Raw genomic sequence first — 18,752 nt, 5'->3', positions numbered from 1 at the left:
AACCAGGCCCTTCTGGGCAGTGATCCCTGGCATGTATTGGTGCATATCCCTTCAGAGCCTTGTCTACGCGTTGTCATTTGTAACCGTGCTCTCTCTTGTGTCCCTTTCTTCTCATCTGCTTGCCATCTATCCTGCCTGCTAAACCTGGGACGCCCATGGCTCAGGTCTGGGGGCAGCAGAAGGCCCTGTCAGGGTGAGCCACGGGCACGTGACTCTGCCCACACCAGAGGCTGGCTTCGCCCCAGCTCCCAGGCCTTGCCTTCTGCCCGGCTCTGGTCTGACTTGCCAGGTCTCCGATCCCTGTGTTTGCCCCTCGTCCGTAGCTGATGCTGACTCCCCCTTTGGTATCCCAGACTGTGGTAGGTTTGCAGTCTTGCTGGTGTTCCCAGGCTGGCCTACAGCCATTTGGCTCTCAGCTCCACCCACTTCTTCGCCTTGTACAGCAGAAGGACTGACCACCGGAGACCACGTTTCCCAAGCCCTGGTGGCAGCTGGCCTCCAGCTGGTTTTGGACAATAAGAATTTCTGGCAAGACTTGAGTGCAGGAGGAAAGGAGAAGCCAGAGAATTTCTCTCTCTCCGCCCTGGTCAGTGTCTTCTTCAGGGATCCAGTTCCATCTGGGCAGACCCACGTGTGTTTCAGTTTTTATACTTGATCTTGGCCTTGGAGCTCTGTTACCTCTGTCTCCCACTTTATTCCTTCAGTCCAGGGGTGGTGGCGCTGTCCCACTCTTCCAGATTTGGGGGTTGTTTTGCTGTCTACCTTGGCTTCTCACTCAATTGTAAATACTTAGAGTATTTGTTAGAAGAACAGCTGGAAATGATGGTTTTTCACACACTGGAAGTTTATGTTATAGATTCCCAAGTTAGGGGCGCCTGGGTGGCTCAGTGGGTTAAAGCCTCTGCCTTCAGCTCAGGTCATGATCCCAGGGTCCTGGGATCGAGCCCCGCATCGGGCTCTCTGCTCAGCAGGGAGCCTGCTTTCTCCTCCCTCTCTGCCTGCCTCTCTGCCTACTTGTGATCTCTGTCTGTCAAATAAATAAATAAAATCTTTAAAAAAAAATAGATTCCCAAGTTAGAGCTGTTAGGCCTTTTTCTGGGTTCCTTTTCTGCAGAAAGCACTCATGTCCAAAGAGAGCTACTCCTAGGGAACTGAGAGGGCTCGGGTGGCCCTAGCATTAAAGGTTAAACCAAGTTACAGTGATAGAAAGAAAGGTGTAGGAATTTGAGAACCAAAAAAGGAGAGTTTGGAGTTCCTTCCAGTGAATGTTTTGGACAGTCTTGGCCACAAGGAATCACAGGCAAGAAAGCGGGCATCCAGGACTTAGATTGGAGGTGTTCAATGTTGATGATGTGTAAGAGACCAAGAAGTGAAGGAGGCTGGCAAAGGAGGCACCTGACATGTTATCTTTTACGTAAATGGGCTGTAACAGTTTGACCAGCAGTAGAACCTGCTGCCTGAGAAAAAGGGACGGGCTTTGGTATTTCATGATCGTGTTTCAGGTCTTCACTTGGTTCCACCCTGACAGTCGTGAATTCTCTGCTAGTCCGAGAGTGAGTCCTACACTTGGTCCCTGGGTCTCTGGAAATTCAGGGTCTAGGAGTAATAAGACCCCTTTCTTGATCCGTAGAAACTTGGGTCACGGTTCATTCCAGTGATCTGGCCCCTGGTGGAGAGAACCGTTCTGCCTTCAAGATGCAAAAAAGCCCTCCCGCAGTCTGTATTCTAGGGCAGGCATTTGCTTTTTGGTCGATTTTTGGTAAGAATGGCATATTAAGAAGCTTTGAAGATTTTCTAACTTGATTTTTCATAGACAGCTTGGGTAACATGCGGGCTAAGAATATCTTTCCATGTGAATTTCATCTGAAAACAAAAATAGAAAAATATTACGTAAATCCAGACTGGTTTTTGTGACCATCTCTGTATTGACTTTATTTAAAAATATGGATAGCATCTAACAGAATGTTAATAGGCAGGAGCATTGAACCGGTGCCATTTTGGCAGCTCCCACAAAGAAACCAAGTGGTAATTAAGTTTTTTCCCCCTTCTCCTGGAGCAGTTACACAACAGTTACATTTTTCTGCCAGTGAAGCAGCCCTAGGGGAATTCATGCACAGCTGGAAGTTACACTCCCGTGTAGTCCAGGGAAGTACTGCAGAACTTTCTAGTAATCCAGCACAAATCCCCGGCATGCAGTTTTATCTATCTATCTATCTATCTATCTATCTATCTATCTATCTATTTTTAGCTTTTGAAAATTAAAGGAAAAGAAAAAAAAACCTGTGAACCTTAAGAGTTTAATACAAGGGGATATTTTTCCCCTATGACTTGAGCAATGCTGAAGAGAAAACTGTATCCTAAAAGGTGTTAGTTTTATTCAGGATTCTAGGGGACCGGGGCCTGTAGGCCAGCCCAAACCAGCTTAAGCCAAAAAGGGGGGAGTTGGTGTTTACAGACCCTGGCATAGCTCACAGAATGAAAGGCGGTGCTGCCAGAAACAAGCCCATGGGCACCTGGACCAGGTCCCGGAAGCATGCCCGTACCCCAGGCTCGGTCCCCCTGTTGGCTCTGTTTTCTCAGACACCTCCACCCGGTGGAAGGGGGTGTCACCTGGAGCCCGTGTCTCATCTCCTTGTTCCTCTGGGCCAAGGAGAAAGGAGTGAAAAGAGTGTGCTGTTGCCTTCCTGATCTTTGTTGCATCCCACCTCCGCCCCCTACAGACAACAGACAAGCCCAGAGCAGTGTTCAGGCCCAGGTAACCAGAGGGGTGGGTTTTGTGACGGGCGGCCCCCAGCAGGACTGTGTCAAGTTGGAGGAGCATGTGTACGTGTATTGGTACATGTGCGCTTGTGAGAAGCAAGACATGGAGGGCTGCAGAGGACAGTGTTACCAGCTAAGTCAAAGTGCTGAGAATGGGGGACAAGAGAAGGGGGAGAGGGTCAGCTTTATGCTTTTATGTATCACAAATATTGTTTCATTTGTTAAAAATAAGCTTGTCTTGTGTTTTTGCTCTGAGAAGCATCCAATAAAGGAGAATGAAGGGACTCTATTCAGTCCAGACTCAGGAGGGGTGTGGATGTGGGGCAGAACGTGGGACAGCTTGGAAGTCATGTCATCTTGGCCTGGAGACCCAGGGCCTCCCAGTAGGACACGGCAAACCTGCCTCCCCCCGGAGTGGTAGCAGGCCGGAGCACCCCGCAGTGCTGTTTGCTCACCAGCCCTGTATCCCTTTTAGACAGCAGAGCTGAGTGGGTCAGACTCGGCATCACCCCAAATGTGGCCAAATCTACTAGGCGGTGTGTCCTCGTCCAGGGCACTCAGAGGTAGGGCAGTGGCTGCCCGCTCACGGACCACCCCTGCTTCGGCCCCCTGAGATAGGAACAGCTGGGCCACTTTCAGGCAGAGCACCTGATGTGAGTCATTAATGACGCGGGAATAAAACCTGCTGGGCCCCCTTTATGGAAGAGAAGGCCAAGTAGATGACCAGTCGTTTGAACCTCATGGTCCGTCCAGTTTGGTTAAGAACTTCCAATGCCTGGTACCAACGGGCTGCGGACAGTTGTGAGTAACCCATGTTCGGGACGTGTCTGAGGTCAAGGCTTCTCCCTACCTGCTGTCAGAGGGCCACCGCGATACCTCTGGCCAGGGACACGGCCTAAATGTTGCCAGAGGAGCCAGTGATGTTCCATGTTGGGGGTGCTGTGGACCAGGGGTAGCAGATGACAGCAGCTGCCACAGTGGTCAGCACCCACTCCCCCGCCGCCTCTCCAATCGGGGCCCCGGATGCCATGCTGAGCACACCACTGACATGGCGATATGATCCCCAGCAAGGCAAGGTGGCTATTTTCAGTCACAAGCGAGAGTTGAGACCCAAGTGCCTTGGGTCCCACTGGCAGTAAATGGCAGGCTTGGGTTTGGTACTCCTCCCCTCAGATCGCACAGCCTCCCGAAGAGCGAGCCTTTTTTGGCATTTCCCATTCATCCACCAAAGTGGGTCTGAGTGGCTCTGATTGCGGGTGCCTGGTCTTCGGCTTTAGGTGGAATGATTCCATCAGACTGCTCAAACCCATTTAAAAAAAATACGTGCCTGGGGCGCCTGGGTGCCTCAGTGGGTTAAGCCTCTGCCTTCAGCTCAGGTCGTGATCCCAGGGTCCTGGGATCGAGCCCCGCATCGGGCTCTCTGCTCAGCGGGGAGCCTGCTTCTCTTCCTCTCTCTCTCTCTGCCTGCCTCTCTGCCTACTTGTGATCTCTGTCTGTCAAATCAATAAATAAAATCTTCAAAAAAAAAAAATACATGCCTAACAGAAGGGCGACTTTAAGGCAAGTGGCTCCAAACACTGGGGGAGGCAGGCCTGTTCTCTTCTTGCCACCTATTAAGTGGGACTAGGGGGAGAACACATCTGGAGACTGGGATGGGGTGACAAGTCCAGTCCGGGACACTTTGAATCATGGGTGCCTTGGACCTCAGGCGGGATGGCCATGGCCAATGCTTCTGTGCACCTCGGAGGGTCCTTGGGCAAAGATGGAAAGATGGAAGAAAACCCCAGGTGTGCAGTGGGAAAGAAGTAAGAGATAAATATAAATATAGATATAAATATAAATATAAATATATATATATATATATATATATATAGAGAGAGAGAGAGAGAGTGTCCCTATCTCTAAAAATTTAAATTTACCAAATTTAACTGGTTATATATGTCTGGTAGAATTACAAGGGAGTTTTGTTTTCTTCTGAATATTTTTCCCTGTGTACCCAATTATTTATAGTGAATATGTGTTACTTCACATATCAGAGGGAAAAGTATTTTTATAAAAGAAAACAAGACCTCTTTCTTTAGTGGAAAATGGCCTGTTTTGATACGCACAGGCGATGAGGTGATGCGGGTAAATAGCTCCGAGTATTCGTCATTGTTCCAAGGCAAAGTGTATGAACCCAAGCTCAGGTGGTCTATATGATTACGAGCAAGGCTGTCCCTTGGTGCCACCGTGCGTGTTTCAAGCCCATTGTTCCCATTCGTAGCATATACGGTAGGTGGACAGAAGCTGCCTGCTGAGCTGTAACTGTTGCCCATTTGCAGAAATGAACGCCTCCCTGGCCCACCCTGGCTGCAGGTGATTGCTTCTGGGGTCCTGCAGCCAGGCTGCAGACTCTTGCTGGGCTGCCGTTGCTTAACCTGTGAAATTGAAGGGGGTTAGGGCTGGAGGACAGCCTCTAAAGCCTTATTGAGCTCTTAAGATTTTAGGCTTCCCTATCCTTCAGAAAATGGGAATACCTTACAGGGAATGATTCAAAGTGACTGTTGCGCTCTAGAAAGGGGGCTAGTGCAACTGAGGGACTATGGATTTTTAATTTTAATTAATTCAAGTTTAAATTTATATAAGCACATGGGGCCTGTGGCTACCCTATTAGACGGCACAGCTCCTCCATTGGAAGATAGTAGTAGGAGGTGAGCATTTTAAATGCCTATACACTTTTACATGTACATATTTTAGAAATAAAAAACACTATATATAATTTTAGAAAAACATTTTATTGTAGAAAATACAGATAAGAAGAACAAAGTAAAGAGTAATCATAAAGGAGAGTCTACTCAGATAATGGCTGTGGGCACCGTGGTGTCTCAGCTTCTAAATGCTGTGTCCTCTGCATATGTCCTAGTAACCAGCTGGCTTTCAGAAGCATAGTCTGGAATCATCCAGAAGGGGATACAACATGTTAGTAGGAAAGAATGCCTGTTTATGGCCCAGAAGACAATATGGACAGAGCTGTTAGCAACCCGCCATGGCTCATGTTTCTCTTCTGGGCGCTAGGTGATCAACCCCATGGGATGGGATGCCTTTGGACTGCCTGCTGAAAATGCAGCCATTGAGAGGAATCTACATCCAGAAAGTTGGACGCAAAGGTATGTATTCACAGGTGTCTTCAAATACTTCCATACAGAAACTTAAAAAAAAATGTTTCAATCTGTGCATGAGAAACAGCAAAGCAGACAAAACATTGCAGTCTGCCAAGCCATGATCAGGATTGTATATATTGGCACTTGTCTTCTAGCATGCTGTAGTCTTACCTGAGAAGCCCCAAAGAAGGTTCTGGGTATTTGTTCATCTGTTCATTTTGATGCTTTGTTGTTACAACATTATTCTTCCGTTGAGTCTTTGCATTTGGAAGGAAAAAGAAGGAGAGGGTTGCATTTGTTAAATTTCTTTTTTTTTTTTAATTTAAATTTTTTTATTTTAATAAACATATAATGTATTTTTATCCCCAGGGGTACAGGTCTGTGAATCGCCAGGTTTACACATTTCACAGCACTCATCATAGCACATACCCTCCCCAGTGTCCATTTCCCCACATTTGTTTGATTTCTATGATGCTTCTCATCTTGACCACGGTGTGAGCTACATCCAAATTCTACATTGTCATTTTCTCTGAAAATTCTGTTAATTTTTGCCTTCACCATTCTGGAGCAAGGGGTGGGGGACTTAAACTTTCCATGTAGAACTATGTGTATTTGGGGGCCGTCTTTCTCCAAGGGGGACACATACTCAGTTCCACCTGTGCCTCAGGGTTCCATGTACCTGTGGGCCAGCAGTGCCCATCCCTCATCCCAGAACCTAGCGGAATGTTCTGGGCTCGCTGCATCAGCCTTTTTCACAAAGATCTGGAGTCTTTCCCCCACTCCATGCTTCAAGAGATCTAGAAGGGCATTTCCAGGTCCTGTCCCCATTGTCTTTGACCTCCCTTTGCTTTATTTTGCTTGAGACTATTTTGTAAAAACATCCACTGTACCACCCACTTCTCTTTTTCCTCCTAAGGAAAGTTCCCACTTTTCCAGTTATGGTTAATTCTGGATTAAATGGAAGTAATGAAAAAAGGAAGAAAAGATAATCAAATAAGGTGGATCAAATATGGCACAAAATTGATGTAAACTATACTGAGGATTGGCAAATTACGGCCCGTGGGCCAGATGTGGCCCTCCCTGATTTTGTAAATGAAGTTTTATTGGAACACAGCCATAACCATTTGTTTACATAGTGCCCATGGCTGCTTTCATGATACAGGGGGCAGAATCAGGTTGTTGTGATGGACATATGGCCCACAATGCTGGAAACATTCACCATCTGGCCCTTTACAGAAGAAGTTTGCCAGCCCCTCAACAGAGAAAAGAGCAGTTAAGAAGATGGCCCCTGAATCAGGCCACCTCAGTGTGAATCCTGCCTTTCCTTCTTGCTTCCTAATCACCTTTAGAAAATTACTTAATGTCTCTGTACCTCAGTTTATTTCTTTGTACAAGAGGGATAGTCCTACCTCATCGGAATGGGTAAAGATTAAGCACCATCTTCATTGGCTGCTGTAAACAAAAATTCCATAGTTTGGGTTGGCTTATAAACCATAGATACTCCTTTCTCACAGTTCTAGAAGCTGGGAAGTCCAAGACCAGGGCACTTGCAGATCTGATGTCTGGAGAGGACCCCCTGCCCTGCTTCCTGGTTCACAGATGGCCATCTTCTCTCTGTGTCCCCGACATGGCAAAAGGGGCAAGGAAACTCTGTGGGGTCTCTTTCATAAAGGCAATGCTCCCATTCAAGAGGGCTTCCCCCGCCTGACATCATCACCTTCCAAAGTCCTCACCTCTAAATACCATCACCTTGGAGGTTAGGTTTCAACATACAGACTCTGCGGGGACACAAACATTGTCCATAGCAAGTGCTCTTCTGCAAAATGTCTAGCACAAAGCCTGGCGTAAAATAAGCTGTTTCGGCTAAGTGGAGATCATCCAGGGGAAAGAAAAGAAAATGATGTGTTACCTTATTTCATATTATGTTAAAGTTAATTCATTCACTTTTCTCCCCCTATCCCAATTATTGGACAGTTTTAGATTTTAGTTTTTGATTGATAAGCACGAGAGCAGGTTTCTTTTGGATTCCCACAACTTGCAGATTAGGGTTTTTCTCTTCAGTCGATTTTAAATCTATAAATGCTTGGCTTAAGGGGAGCCTGGGCGGCTCAGTGGGTTAAAGCCTCTGCCTTTGGCTCTGGTCATGATCCCAGGGTCCTGGGATCGAGCCCTGCATCAGGCTCTCTGCTAAGCAGGGAGCCTGCTTCCCTCTCTCTCTCTGCCTGCCTCTCTGCCTACTTGTGATCTCTGTCTGTCAAATAAATAAATAAAATATTTTTTTAAAAAAATAAATGCTTGGCTTAAATTTGTGCGGAATACAGACATACGCATGGGCTGGGGGTGCCCATACCAAAGGGGTTTCCCATCGTGGACAGAGGAAGGGCCAGTCCCCAGGGCCAAAGACCATTGTGGTTTCTAGTAGATTCTATATGAATCTGAAGAATAGGTGTCCTCTAATTCTAAAATTTTCGTCGATTCTTAGTGATTTATTTTTATTTATTTATTTATTTATTTCCTTTTTGGCCCGGGCAAGGTAACATGGGCAGCCCTCTTGAATAATCTAGACTTTCGTAGTTTCCCTTCACATTCTCAAGTGTGGTTCGTCTGTGGCTTTCTCCCCTTCTGAAAACTAAACTGTCTTCCCTCTGTTTCACAGTAATATTGAACACATGAGGAAGCAGCTTGATCGACTGGGCCTGTGTTTCAGCTGGGATAGGGTAAGTCAGCCCTTTCTCCTGGAAGGGTTTCATTTTTACGAAGGTCCCACGTGCACAGAAGACTATGCACACTTCCATGTTTCTTCTCTTTGGGTTGGGAGAAGGGACGGGAGGGAGGGAAGGATTAGCGCTCCACAAATGGAAAAGTATTCCCAGAGGACAGTCTGCCTGCAGACAAGTAATTTTCTGTGGGATTAAGCTAAGAGAGTTAACTTCTTATTTAACTCTACAGATGACTAGAATTTATTGTGTCAGAATCTTTACACATGATTTCTCCTCTCCTCTGCAATATTTTATTTGATTTATTTGTTTATTTTTAAGATTTTATTTATTTATTAGACAGAGTGAGACAGACGGCGAGAGAGGAAATACAAGCACGGGGAGTGGGAGAGGCAGAAGCAGGCTTCCCACTGAGCAGGGAGCTCAATGTGGGGCTTGATACCCAGGACGCTGGGATCATGACCTGAGCCGAAGGCAGACACTTAACGACTGTGCCCCTTCTCTGCAATATTTTAAAAAGACTATTGGAATCTCTGTAAACTTGATTAACTCTCAGCCCATCTCTGTTTTTTGGGTGGCTAGGTGTTAATATTGACTGACCCATTTATTTACCTTTGTTCCAAGTTCAAAATTGAGTCTCGTAACAGCCCATAATGCTTGTGTCACAAATAGCATTTTGGTGTAAAATGCTTTTGAATTTTGTATTAAGTGAGTGGAGAATTCCAGGTATAGGAGGACTTCATGAAGACCACCTGGGTGTTAGGAACATTCAAGAAAGTGGGAACTAAGCCCTTCAACGCTCTGGCGAAAGTCCCAACCCCTTAGACACTGATGGCCTGTTGGGTAGAAGGGATTCCTGCCTGTCCCTTCACTGGACCCTCCAGCGTCACGATCCTTCTTAGCATCCATATGCTCCACAAAATGATTAAAGATTTCATTGCTGAACCTGTCAAGGTCAAGTTCACATCCTCTTCCTCAGGAGAAGCACCTGGAACAAACCCAAATACAATCTTTTCTCCTCCTCCAGCAATTTCTTAAGTAATTGAGATTTAATGAGTACAGCGAAAGAAAGCAAACACATTTGAACAGTCCTTTTTCTTTTTTTTTTTGGTAGCTTCTTTAGGTAAGGTCATGAACTGAATCAAGTTCTTGTTACACCACCAATGACATTTTTACCACTGACCTGACTTGCAAGGTTATCGGTGTTTCATTTGGTGGAGGTGGCAAAAAGTCCTGGAGGCCCAGTCCCATTGTCCTGAGGTGTCAGAAATCGCTAATGAAATGCAGTCTGATGCAGAGACAACCGAGTGCTGCCCAGAGCTCTCCAGAGAGGAGAGTCTAGATTCTTTGAGGGCAGAGATGGACTCGTTAACCCTCTAGTCCGGCACAAGAACATCAGCCATGAAGTGGTTCCCAATATTAGTGGATTCTTTTCCTGATTATCCTAGAAGATCAGAAAATACAGAAAAGTCTAAAGAAAAACATGGGTCGGTGAGGCCAGTTTAACATCCTGGTATGGTTCCTTGGGTCTTTTATTCTGGAATTATAAACATCTATGTAATTTACTTTTACAAAGTTGAATTCATAATGCGTGTTTTTATTTTGCCTTTGTTTTTACCCACTACTCATGAACATTTTCCCATTTTATTAAATATTCTTTGAAAAAATGACTTTTCAGAGCGGTATAGTTTCTGTCTTATGACTGTATTATAACTTGTAAGTTTATCCCTTATTATCGTACGTTTAGATAGATTTTAATGTTTCTCTATTATAAATATGGGTTCTTAGTCCCTTCTGTGCAAATCTGAAGTCCAGAAAGCTCTAAAAACTGAAAAATTTATTTTAACTCATTCGACTGCAAAATCTGACCTGAACTGGTATTTATCTCACTTAGAATGAATATCTGTATATTTTCCTGTAGGAATAGTAATATAACTGATTACCAGACCTTGTTGGGTATCATTTTTTGATATCGAAGAAGGTCTTCATTCTGAGGCACAATTGACTGCATCGCAGATAAGGGGTTTTGAACCTGTCATGCAGTCTTGTAGATAAATATGTCTTCACTGCTACCACTGTCTAATGGTTGCTGAGCACTTACTGTGGGCCAGACACCCATAATTATCTCTTTGGGTCTCTAGTAGATTCTAAAATGAAGATACTTTTATTGACATCATTTTATTGCTGGTCACTCAAGCAAGCAGGGCTTGGCTAATTCACTGACCAATTTGCTCTGTTCATCCCCCACTCTTGGATCAGAAATCTTGATACAACCATTTTTTTTAATTTTATTTATTTATTCGAGAGAGAGAGATGACAAGTAGGCAGAGAAGCAGGCAGAGAGAGAGGGGGAAGCAGGCTCCCCGCTGAGCAGAGAGCCCGATGCGGGGCTCGATCCCAGGACCCTGAGATTATGACCTGGGCCGAAGGCAGAGGCTTAACCCACTGAGCCACCCAGGTGCCCCTTGATACAACCATTTTTTATTATTTCTTTAATGTGTGCTCTCAGAAAAGCCATGAACAGGTTTAAGGCTTATATAAGTACTTAAAAGAAACTTAAAGGTATCATTTGGCTGGTGGTATTTGAAGGTTTGAAGATCATACAAATTTATATTCTTCAGTTATTACAGAGATGTTTTCGTCTGTATTTCTTTCACTGTCCATGATAGGGAGGTCCCCCCCCCCATGTTTCGTGAATATTTGAATTTGGGGTGTGTGTGTACGGATGATCTAATCATGTCTTTTGCCCACACAGGTAAGGAGTGTTTGTTCTTTTCTTTTTTTCTTTCTTTCTTTCTTTCTTTTTTCTTTTTTTTTTATTTTTAGATTTTATTTATTTGAGTGATAGAAAGAGCCAGCAAGCAAGAGCTGGAGAGGAGGGGCAGAGGGAGAGGGAAAGAGAATCTCAAGCCAACTGTGTTGAGCCCAGAGCTTGGCTTGGGACTTGATCTCATCACCCTGAGATCATGACCTAAGCTGAAACCAAGAGTCAGATGCTTAACCAACTGAGCCACGCAGGTGTCCCAGATAGGAGTTTTTAGGCCCTATTTATTCTTTATATTATACATTTTCTGATTGTATGTTATTTCCTAAACATTATGTTTGGTATCTGCTGCTAGTTTTAAAATCACGTCCAAAACAGTTATTCAAATCGAAGGTTCCTTTGCTGGTTTTAGTGTTCATCAGTAGTCTACCCGTTTAAAAAATCTGGATTTGTGAAAATTTTTTTCAACTCTTGTTTTTCTGGCATCATACAATGTCTTCATAACAGAGAATGACTATACTCCTTTGCTTTCATCTGTGAACAGAAGTTTACTGGGGAATGGAATTCTTTTTTTCTTTCAGATTTCTGTAGTGGACCTTGATGCTCAACCTACTTTTTTTTTTTTTTTAAAATAATTATAGACTTAACCAGAAATTGCCAGGTAGTACAGAGAGATTCTAGGTACCCTTCATCCAGCTTCCCGCAAGGAGAGCATTGGATAGAATTACAATATAACATAATAACAAAACCAGGAAATAGACACTGGCTTGGAACTATTAACAAAGTAGGAACCTCATTCAGATTTCACCAGTTTTACACACAGTCACTGGGTTATGTGCAGTAATCTTCGTTCTGTGTGGCTTAATCCCATGTGGAATTTATGTAACAGCCTCTGACCCACCAGCCTTTGGTGGGGAACCTGAGACCAGCCCAGACTCTGGTCCATTTGGTCCATTCGTACGTGCAGTAATCTTTCTACACCCATTTAATGCTTGTTGGTTCCTTCCTGTCTCTGCCCCTGCCGTTTCAGGTTTTCATCAGAGTGTGTCCTAGTTTAGTCCTTCCACCCGAGTTTTGGGTGCTGAGTGACCCATTTCGATCTGCAGTTGTGGGTTCTTCCCCATGGCAGTTTTATGGGCTCTGGTTCCCAAGAACCCCAACTGTTGGAACGCGTGCTCTGCTCACCGTCCTCCTTTGTTTGTCTGTCTCCCTCATGACCTTGGTCCCTTTGTTCTTCTCTGCCTTTTGGGAGAACTTCTCCTGTTTGCTTTCCACATCAGTGGTCCGGTTTCTATTGAATCGGTGCTGCTTTATATGGTTTCAAATGCAGATACTCATTTTGCTATTGTATTTTTAGATTTAGTCATATTTTTTCCTTATCTCATTCAGTTCCCAGTTTCTTTGTCAGTCCTCTTCTTTATTTTCTTCTTCTTTCACCATCTTATCTCACATCTTCACAGACCGTGTATGTTCAGAAACTTTGAGGCTGTAAGGAGATGCTCTTGAAAACTTATGTTTGCTTCCCATGCTGAGTCTTTTCTACAAGTAAGAATGCCATGTTGTCCTTGTTTGTTTCAGAATCTCTTCATAGACACCATGTGGATTTTCTCCCATGTTTGCTCAGTGACGTGGACTAATATGTCAAGTTAGAGATCCAGCCGCCTGAGAGAGGGGAGGGGAAGGGAAGCTCCTTTGTAGTCTCTGCATCACTGATTCCTTTCTGGGTTTGGGAATCCACTGCTCCTCGTGCATCTTTCCCTGAGGTCTGATCTTTACCCAGGGATGAGGTGTGACATCACAGATACCCCTGTCCCTGACAGACCCAGAGGGGTCTTTGTGGGCTTTCTATTTGCCCCATGGCCCGCTGTCCCCTCACGACTTTGCCATTTCAAGAGGTAGCGGAGCCCTGCTTCACAAGAACCCAGTCTGTTCTTAAGCATAGGGGGTGCGGTTGGGCTTATGATATTTTTCTTCAATTTGGTTCCATCTGCCAAAATTCTTTGGCATTGTTGACACGTCGGGGGCACCGTGTATTGTTTTCAGTACTGGTGGAGTCCCTATGTCCCCCATCTTTATATTCTGTTCGTCTTTTTTTTTTCTTTTTTATTCATTTGAAAGAGAGAGTAAGTGAGAGAGAGAAGGAGCAGGGGGAGAAGCAAGCTTCCCACTGAGGAGGGAGCCCAACGCAGGACTCAATCCCAGGACCCTGAGATCACGACCAGAGCCAGAGGAAGGCAAGACACTTAACTGACTGAGCCACCCAGGCGCCCCACACACCAGTGCTTTTTGATTAAATGTACACTCTGTTGGTCATTTGGACCCACAAAGTCAGGAAATAAAACAGTAGGGGGCGCCTGGGTGGCTCAGTAGGTTAAATCTTCTGTCTTTGGCTTGGCTTGGATCATGATCTCAGGGTCCTGGGATCGAGCCCCGCATTGGGCCTGCTCCCCACCCCCACTTTCTCTGCCTGCCTCTCTTGTGATCCCTCTTGTGATCCCTCTCTGTCAAATAAATAAATAAAATCTTTTTAAAAAATAGTTTATTTAATTGACGAGGCAAATCTGTGCCCTTTGCAAGTGACTTTCCCAAAGTCTCATAAGAACTGATAATTAACAGAATATTTTAAAGTTAAGATAGCTCAGAAATGCTGTCTTCCTCCCCCAGATGGAGAAAGCCCACTTTAAAACCCGGGTCGGGTCTCATTCTCCCCGCCTCTCCCCAGGTGGGACTCCCGGTAGAACGGTCCAGTTCTCCAGCTACATTCTGATCATTCTTACATAAGAGGCTTAATTCTCAGGATTAAAAAAAAAAAAAAAGAAATGTCTACATTTCTGGAGTTCAGGCGTGTCTGGTGAGCCAGGACGAGAGTCAAACGTTGCCGTTAGCATTGCACCGGCTTTCACTTTTTCAGATGTTATTTCTGAAACAGCTGGTGTCATCTCGAGAACAAGGAAAGCAAGAAGCCGAAAGCTGAATTTGAATGGCTGAACATCTACTAAGGGAAGAATAAAGAGGAAATAGATTCCAGACTGTGCAGTGAGAGACAGGGACGTACTTCTTTGTAGAGCACTTACTCCCTGGAAGAGTTGGCAGCCTTCCTACAGAGACAGTGTGGGCTGTGTTCTTCTCTCATGGGCTCAAGTGATGGCCTCAGAGGTCACCCGCTGGTCCTAGGGGACGGCTCTGTGAGTTCCTTGTGACAGATGACAGAGTTAGCTTTTGGGATGCCTGCGTGGCTCAGTCGGTGAAGCATCTGCCTTCAGCTCAGGTCATGATCCCAGGGTCCCGGGATCGAGCCCCGCATCGGGCTCCCTGCCTCTCCCCTTGCTTGTGCTCTCTCTTTCTCTCTGACAAATAAATAAAATCTTTAAAAAACAAGACCAAAAAACAAATGACAGAGTTAGCTCTTCAGTTGTTCCGTGTGGCCTGTCGAGGCGGGCATGTCTCCAACTTCGCGCTCAGTCTTCTCACTAGTGCTCTGAGCTGGTTCTAGAGCAGGTCTTGGCCGTGCATCTTGGTTGAAATCAGCTCTGGGGCCTGATTTTTATCACGCATCATCTGGGTGATTGTTGTGGGAACAGTCCCTCAGAGTTGCCTTCAAACTCAGACAAGTATAAGAAGGAAAAAAAAAAAAGTTCAAACCAGAGGGGATTCAAAGGAATGCGGCGGAATCAGCCAAGGAGGGCTTTGTTACTTGTTTATGGTTCTTACTGAGCGATTCCCAAAGACACTCATACTCCAAGGTGCCATCAAAGCAACACAAGACAAAACGGAAACATATTCCAGGACTTGGCATAAATGGTGTCTGGATTAATTTTTCTTACTCTCACATACTGGAGCAATCACGAGTTGAGTCTTGCAGAGTTTCTTGATCGTGGTGATCTTAGGAGTTTTTATTTACACTCCTTTTTATTCGATTTTTAGCCCCTCTCCTTGGCTTCTGTACATGTTGGTGCCCAGTGATAAGGACTGACAGCTTTGCCCTTCAGCCCCGGCGGGGCCAGGCAAACTCCAGAATTACTGCCCCCAGGACAGTCACCCATTGAAGCAAACGCCAACGTGCTTCCCCAGCTTCCCCAAGGCGGCCTGCGCGGGCTGAGAAAGGCTATCGGGGAGCCAGGATGGGAGGCACATCCGAATTGCGCTCTATCAGAATTTTTACCAGGATAGGCTTGCCTCTGAGCTTCTTCAGGTTTTATCCGGCAGTGCTGCCCAGCCTGCATGAAGTTGGAGGGCTGCTGGGGTATGCATGGCATCTCCACATGTCCACATCTCTCCCTCTCTCTTCCCTTTCAGCATCCTCTTTCTGTTCCCTTGTTCGCTCTCACCCCTCCCCTTCACTCGCTTTCCTTTCCAGCGCAACCCCTTCTTTTCTTTCTCTCCCCTCTCTTTCTTTCTGTGTTTTTGGTCATTTTTATGATGGAAAAATTCCGGTTTACACTCAAAAAATGAGACTGGTATAGAGGACCTCCAAGCACTTGTCGCCCATCTTCCACAGTTGCTGTTTTGTGATCAGCCTGACTTTATCCACACCTTCCACTCTGAATCAGTTTTCAGCGAGCTAAAGGTCAGATACCTTTATCTGTGAAGAATTCAGTATGGATTGCTGGAAGACGAAGGCTCACTCATTCCTTCTTCCTTCCCTCCTTTCCCCCTTCACATTGTCGCAGCTGAAGCAGGGAAGGGCAGTCCCCTAACATCACGGAGTACCAGTCTTCTTGTAGATTGCGCTGATGGTCTTGTAAATATCTCTTTCTCCCCAGACACCAGCATTCATCCACCTGCACCCCTGCAGGCCTTAGTTTGGCCCTTTCTTCCCTCCCACCTTGGGTTGTTATCACCCTCTTTTCGTGCAAAACACACAAGCTCTTTGGACCGTACCTGCAGCATGATCTTTATGCTTACAAAGTGAAAATTATGTTTGCTTTAAAGGCCCTTAAACTTGGCATTTTGTTTACGTAGAGAACTGGACATCTGATAGGAACGATTAAACTCCATGAAATAATGAGGGCTCAGAGAGCATAGAAAGATATATTTTTAAGTGTTTTTTATTTTAGAAGAATTCAAAGAAGATTTTAAAACAAAAGGACTTGGGGGCAAGCGAGGGCCTGAACACATGGTTGGGAAGATTCCCCGTGGTGAGAGCTGGGAGCTGCGGTTGCCTTGACAACGTGTAACAGGCACTCAAAGTGACTCTCCGAATCTTCTGTCAAGTCCTTACAGAGGTGAAGCAGTTTGTCTGGCAGAGGCAGAAAATTAACCTTTTTCCAGAGGTTTCCCTCTGGGCTGGAGGGAAGGGAGAATATGTTTGTTGTAGCTGAATTGAATTGGCAGCCCATCCTTTGGTGCTTTCCTGCTCACAGGGAGTTGGTGGCAGTGCACTAGGCTTAGTGCTCAGGACTCTAGTCGTCTGGAGGTTAGGAACCACGTGTCGTCATGAAGGCAGAGCACACATGCCTCTGACCTCGTGCAGAGCTGTGCCGGTCCAAGAGTTACATGTCCAAGTTCTTGGCTTCAACCAGGATAGCATTCTTGGATTCTTCAGCCCTAACTGAAGAAGGAGGTCTCCTGGGCCCCTCTGGATTTGGCTATTCAAGGAAGTAGTCAGTTTTATCCAAAGTCCTCCCCCACCGGTGGTCATGAGCCCAGTCTGGCCAGCCCTGTCAAGGATGCCCACTCTGGCTAATGGCAGTGGAATTACCCGTTCCTCCCTGAGGCCTGGATTTTGGTGATGGGTCTTGCCATTCACACGGGGTGGGCATCATCTGTTGCCCCTCTGAGCCTCAGCTTTTCTCTGAGGGAATGTTTCATATGGTTATTGAAGAGATAACTCTTAGTTCACTCTTTAAATGTCTTAGAAAATAAGAGTATAAAACCCTTCTCTCCACAGTTTGGTCAGGCCTCTGTCTTATACATCATTGGGGCCTCGGGTGGGGTATAGATTGGGTGCTTGTAGTTGTATGGGGACAATGAACTTGAAGCGTCCTGGGAGGCAGTATCTAGATCTTGAAGATGAAGTCGTTACTCCATGAAAATAACAAGGATTATTTATATGTGTACTTATACTGGCAGTTCTTAAACTTTGTGAGCCTCAGAATCACCAAGAGAGCTTGTTAAAGCACAGGTTTCTGGGCCCCACTCTCAGAGCCTTCTTATGCAGTCGATCTCTGATTTTGTTTTCCTCTTCAGAAAAAAAAGGATCTTAGGAATGATTGGGCTCCCAGACCGTATTAGGTAGGAATCAAAATACAGGCCTACCCTCAGTTATTTCTGGCGTGAGGTAGAGCCTAACTGAATAATAAAAACAAATTTTGAAAAAACTTCCAGTGTTTTTGCAGATACACAAATTATTTTTATAACTTAAGTTGTGAGATATTGCACACATGTAGACCAGAGCATAAAACACTCTAGTTTATACAGCCACTGCCTAGGTTACAAGATACAACTTCATCAACACCCAGAAGCTCTCTCTGTGTGGACTTTTCTGTTTACAATTTTGTTTCTCCCCATGACAAGTAACCAGTGTTCTGACATCGGTGATCATCACTGCCTTGTTTGCAGTGTAGTTTTACCACCTATATGTGGTTTTTAAATGGTTACATAATTGGACTCACATAGTATGTGTGTGTGTGTGTGTTTTTAAGTAATAATCTCTATGCCCAGCATGGGGCTTGAACTCATGACCCCAAGATCAAGAGTCCATACTCTTCTGACTGAGCCATACCCTAGTATCTGTTCTTTTGTGTCTAGCTTCTTTAACTCGACATTTGTTTTTCTCCAACGATTTATAAAATGTTTTTGAACATTCATTTGCCTTCACTCGGATTCAACAATCACTGACATTTTGCCATATTTGCTTCATAACTTGCAGACACAGTGATGCTTTGCACCTAAGTACTTCGGTTATTCCTGTCTGAAGACTTGAGATGTGCTCCTACATGACCACAATACCATTTGACAACTAACAAAAATTAACAGTAATTCCATATATTATCTTATGTGCAATCCATATGCGAGTTTTCTGGTTGTTGCAAGAATGTCTTTCATAACTATTTTTATCCTAGACACGTCCCCCGAATTAGTTTTCCATTGCTACCATAAAAATTACCACAAACTTAGCATCTTTAAACAACCCGGACTTATTATCTCACAGTTTTAGGAAGGTAGAAATTTTGGTGGGCTTCACAGGGTCCTCCATTCGGGGTCTTATGAGGCCAGCATCACGGTGTCGGCAGAGCTGTGTTCCTTGCTGCATGTTGAGAAGGAATCTGCTTTGTACCTTGTTTGGAGTGTTGGCTGAGTTCAGATCCTTGGGGTTATAGGACCAGTACTCATGGCTTTCCTGGCTAGCGGCCAGGGACCATTGTTTCC

The 18,752-nt window shown here is 45.2% G+C and overlaps 1 protein-coding gene across 2 annotated transcripts in view; it reads left to right on the top strand.

Annotated features, from left to right (window-relative positions):
* LARS2 (leucyl-tRNA synthetase 2, mitochondrial) overlaps positions 1-18,752 on the top strand; it is a 153,236-nt gene that overhangs the window by 15,866 nt on the left and 118,618 nt on the right. For both annotated transcript variants that reach the window (XM_080805188.1, XM_080805187.1), the window contains 2 exons: positions 5,815-5,906; positions 8,557-8,617. In XM_080805188.1, coding sequence (XP_080661314.1) covers positions 5,815-5,906; positions 8,557-8,617 — 153 coding nt within the window. The remainder of the gene's footprint in view (positions 1-5,814; positions 5,907-8,556; positions 8,618-18,752) is intronic.

This window comes from Martes martes (genome assembly GCF_963455335.1).
Source record: "Martes martes genome assembly, chromosome: 1".
NCBI lineage: Eukaryota > Metazoa > Chordata > Mammalia > Carnivora > Mustelidae > Martes > Martes martes.
Note: the sequence above shows the minus strand (reverse complement) of the source record. Positions and strands in the feature narration are given on the sequence as shown.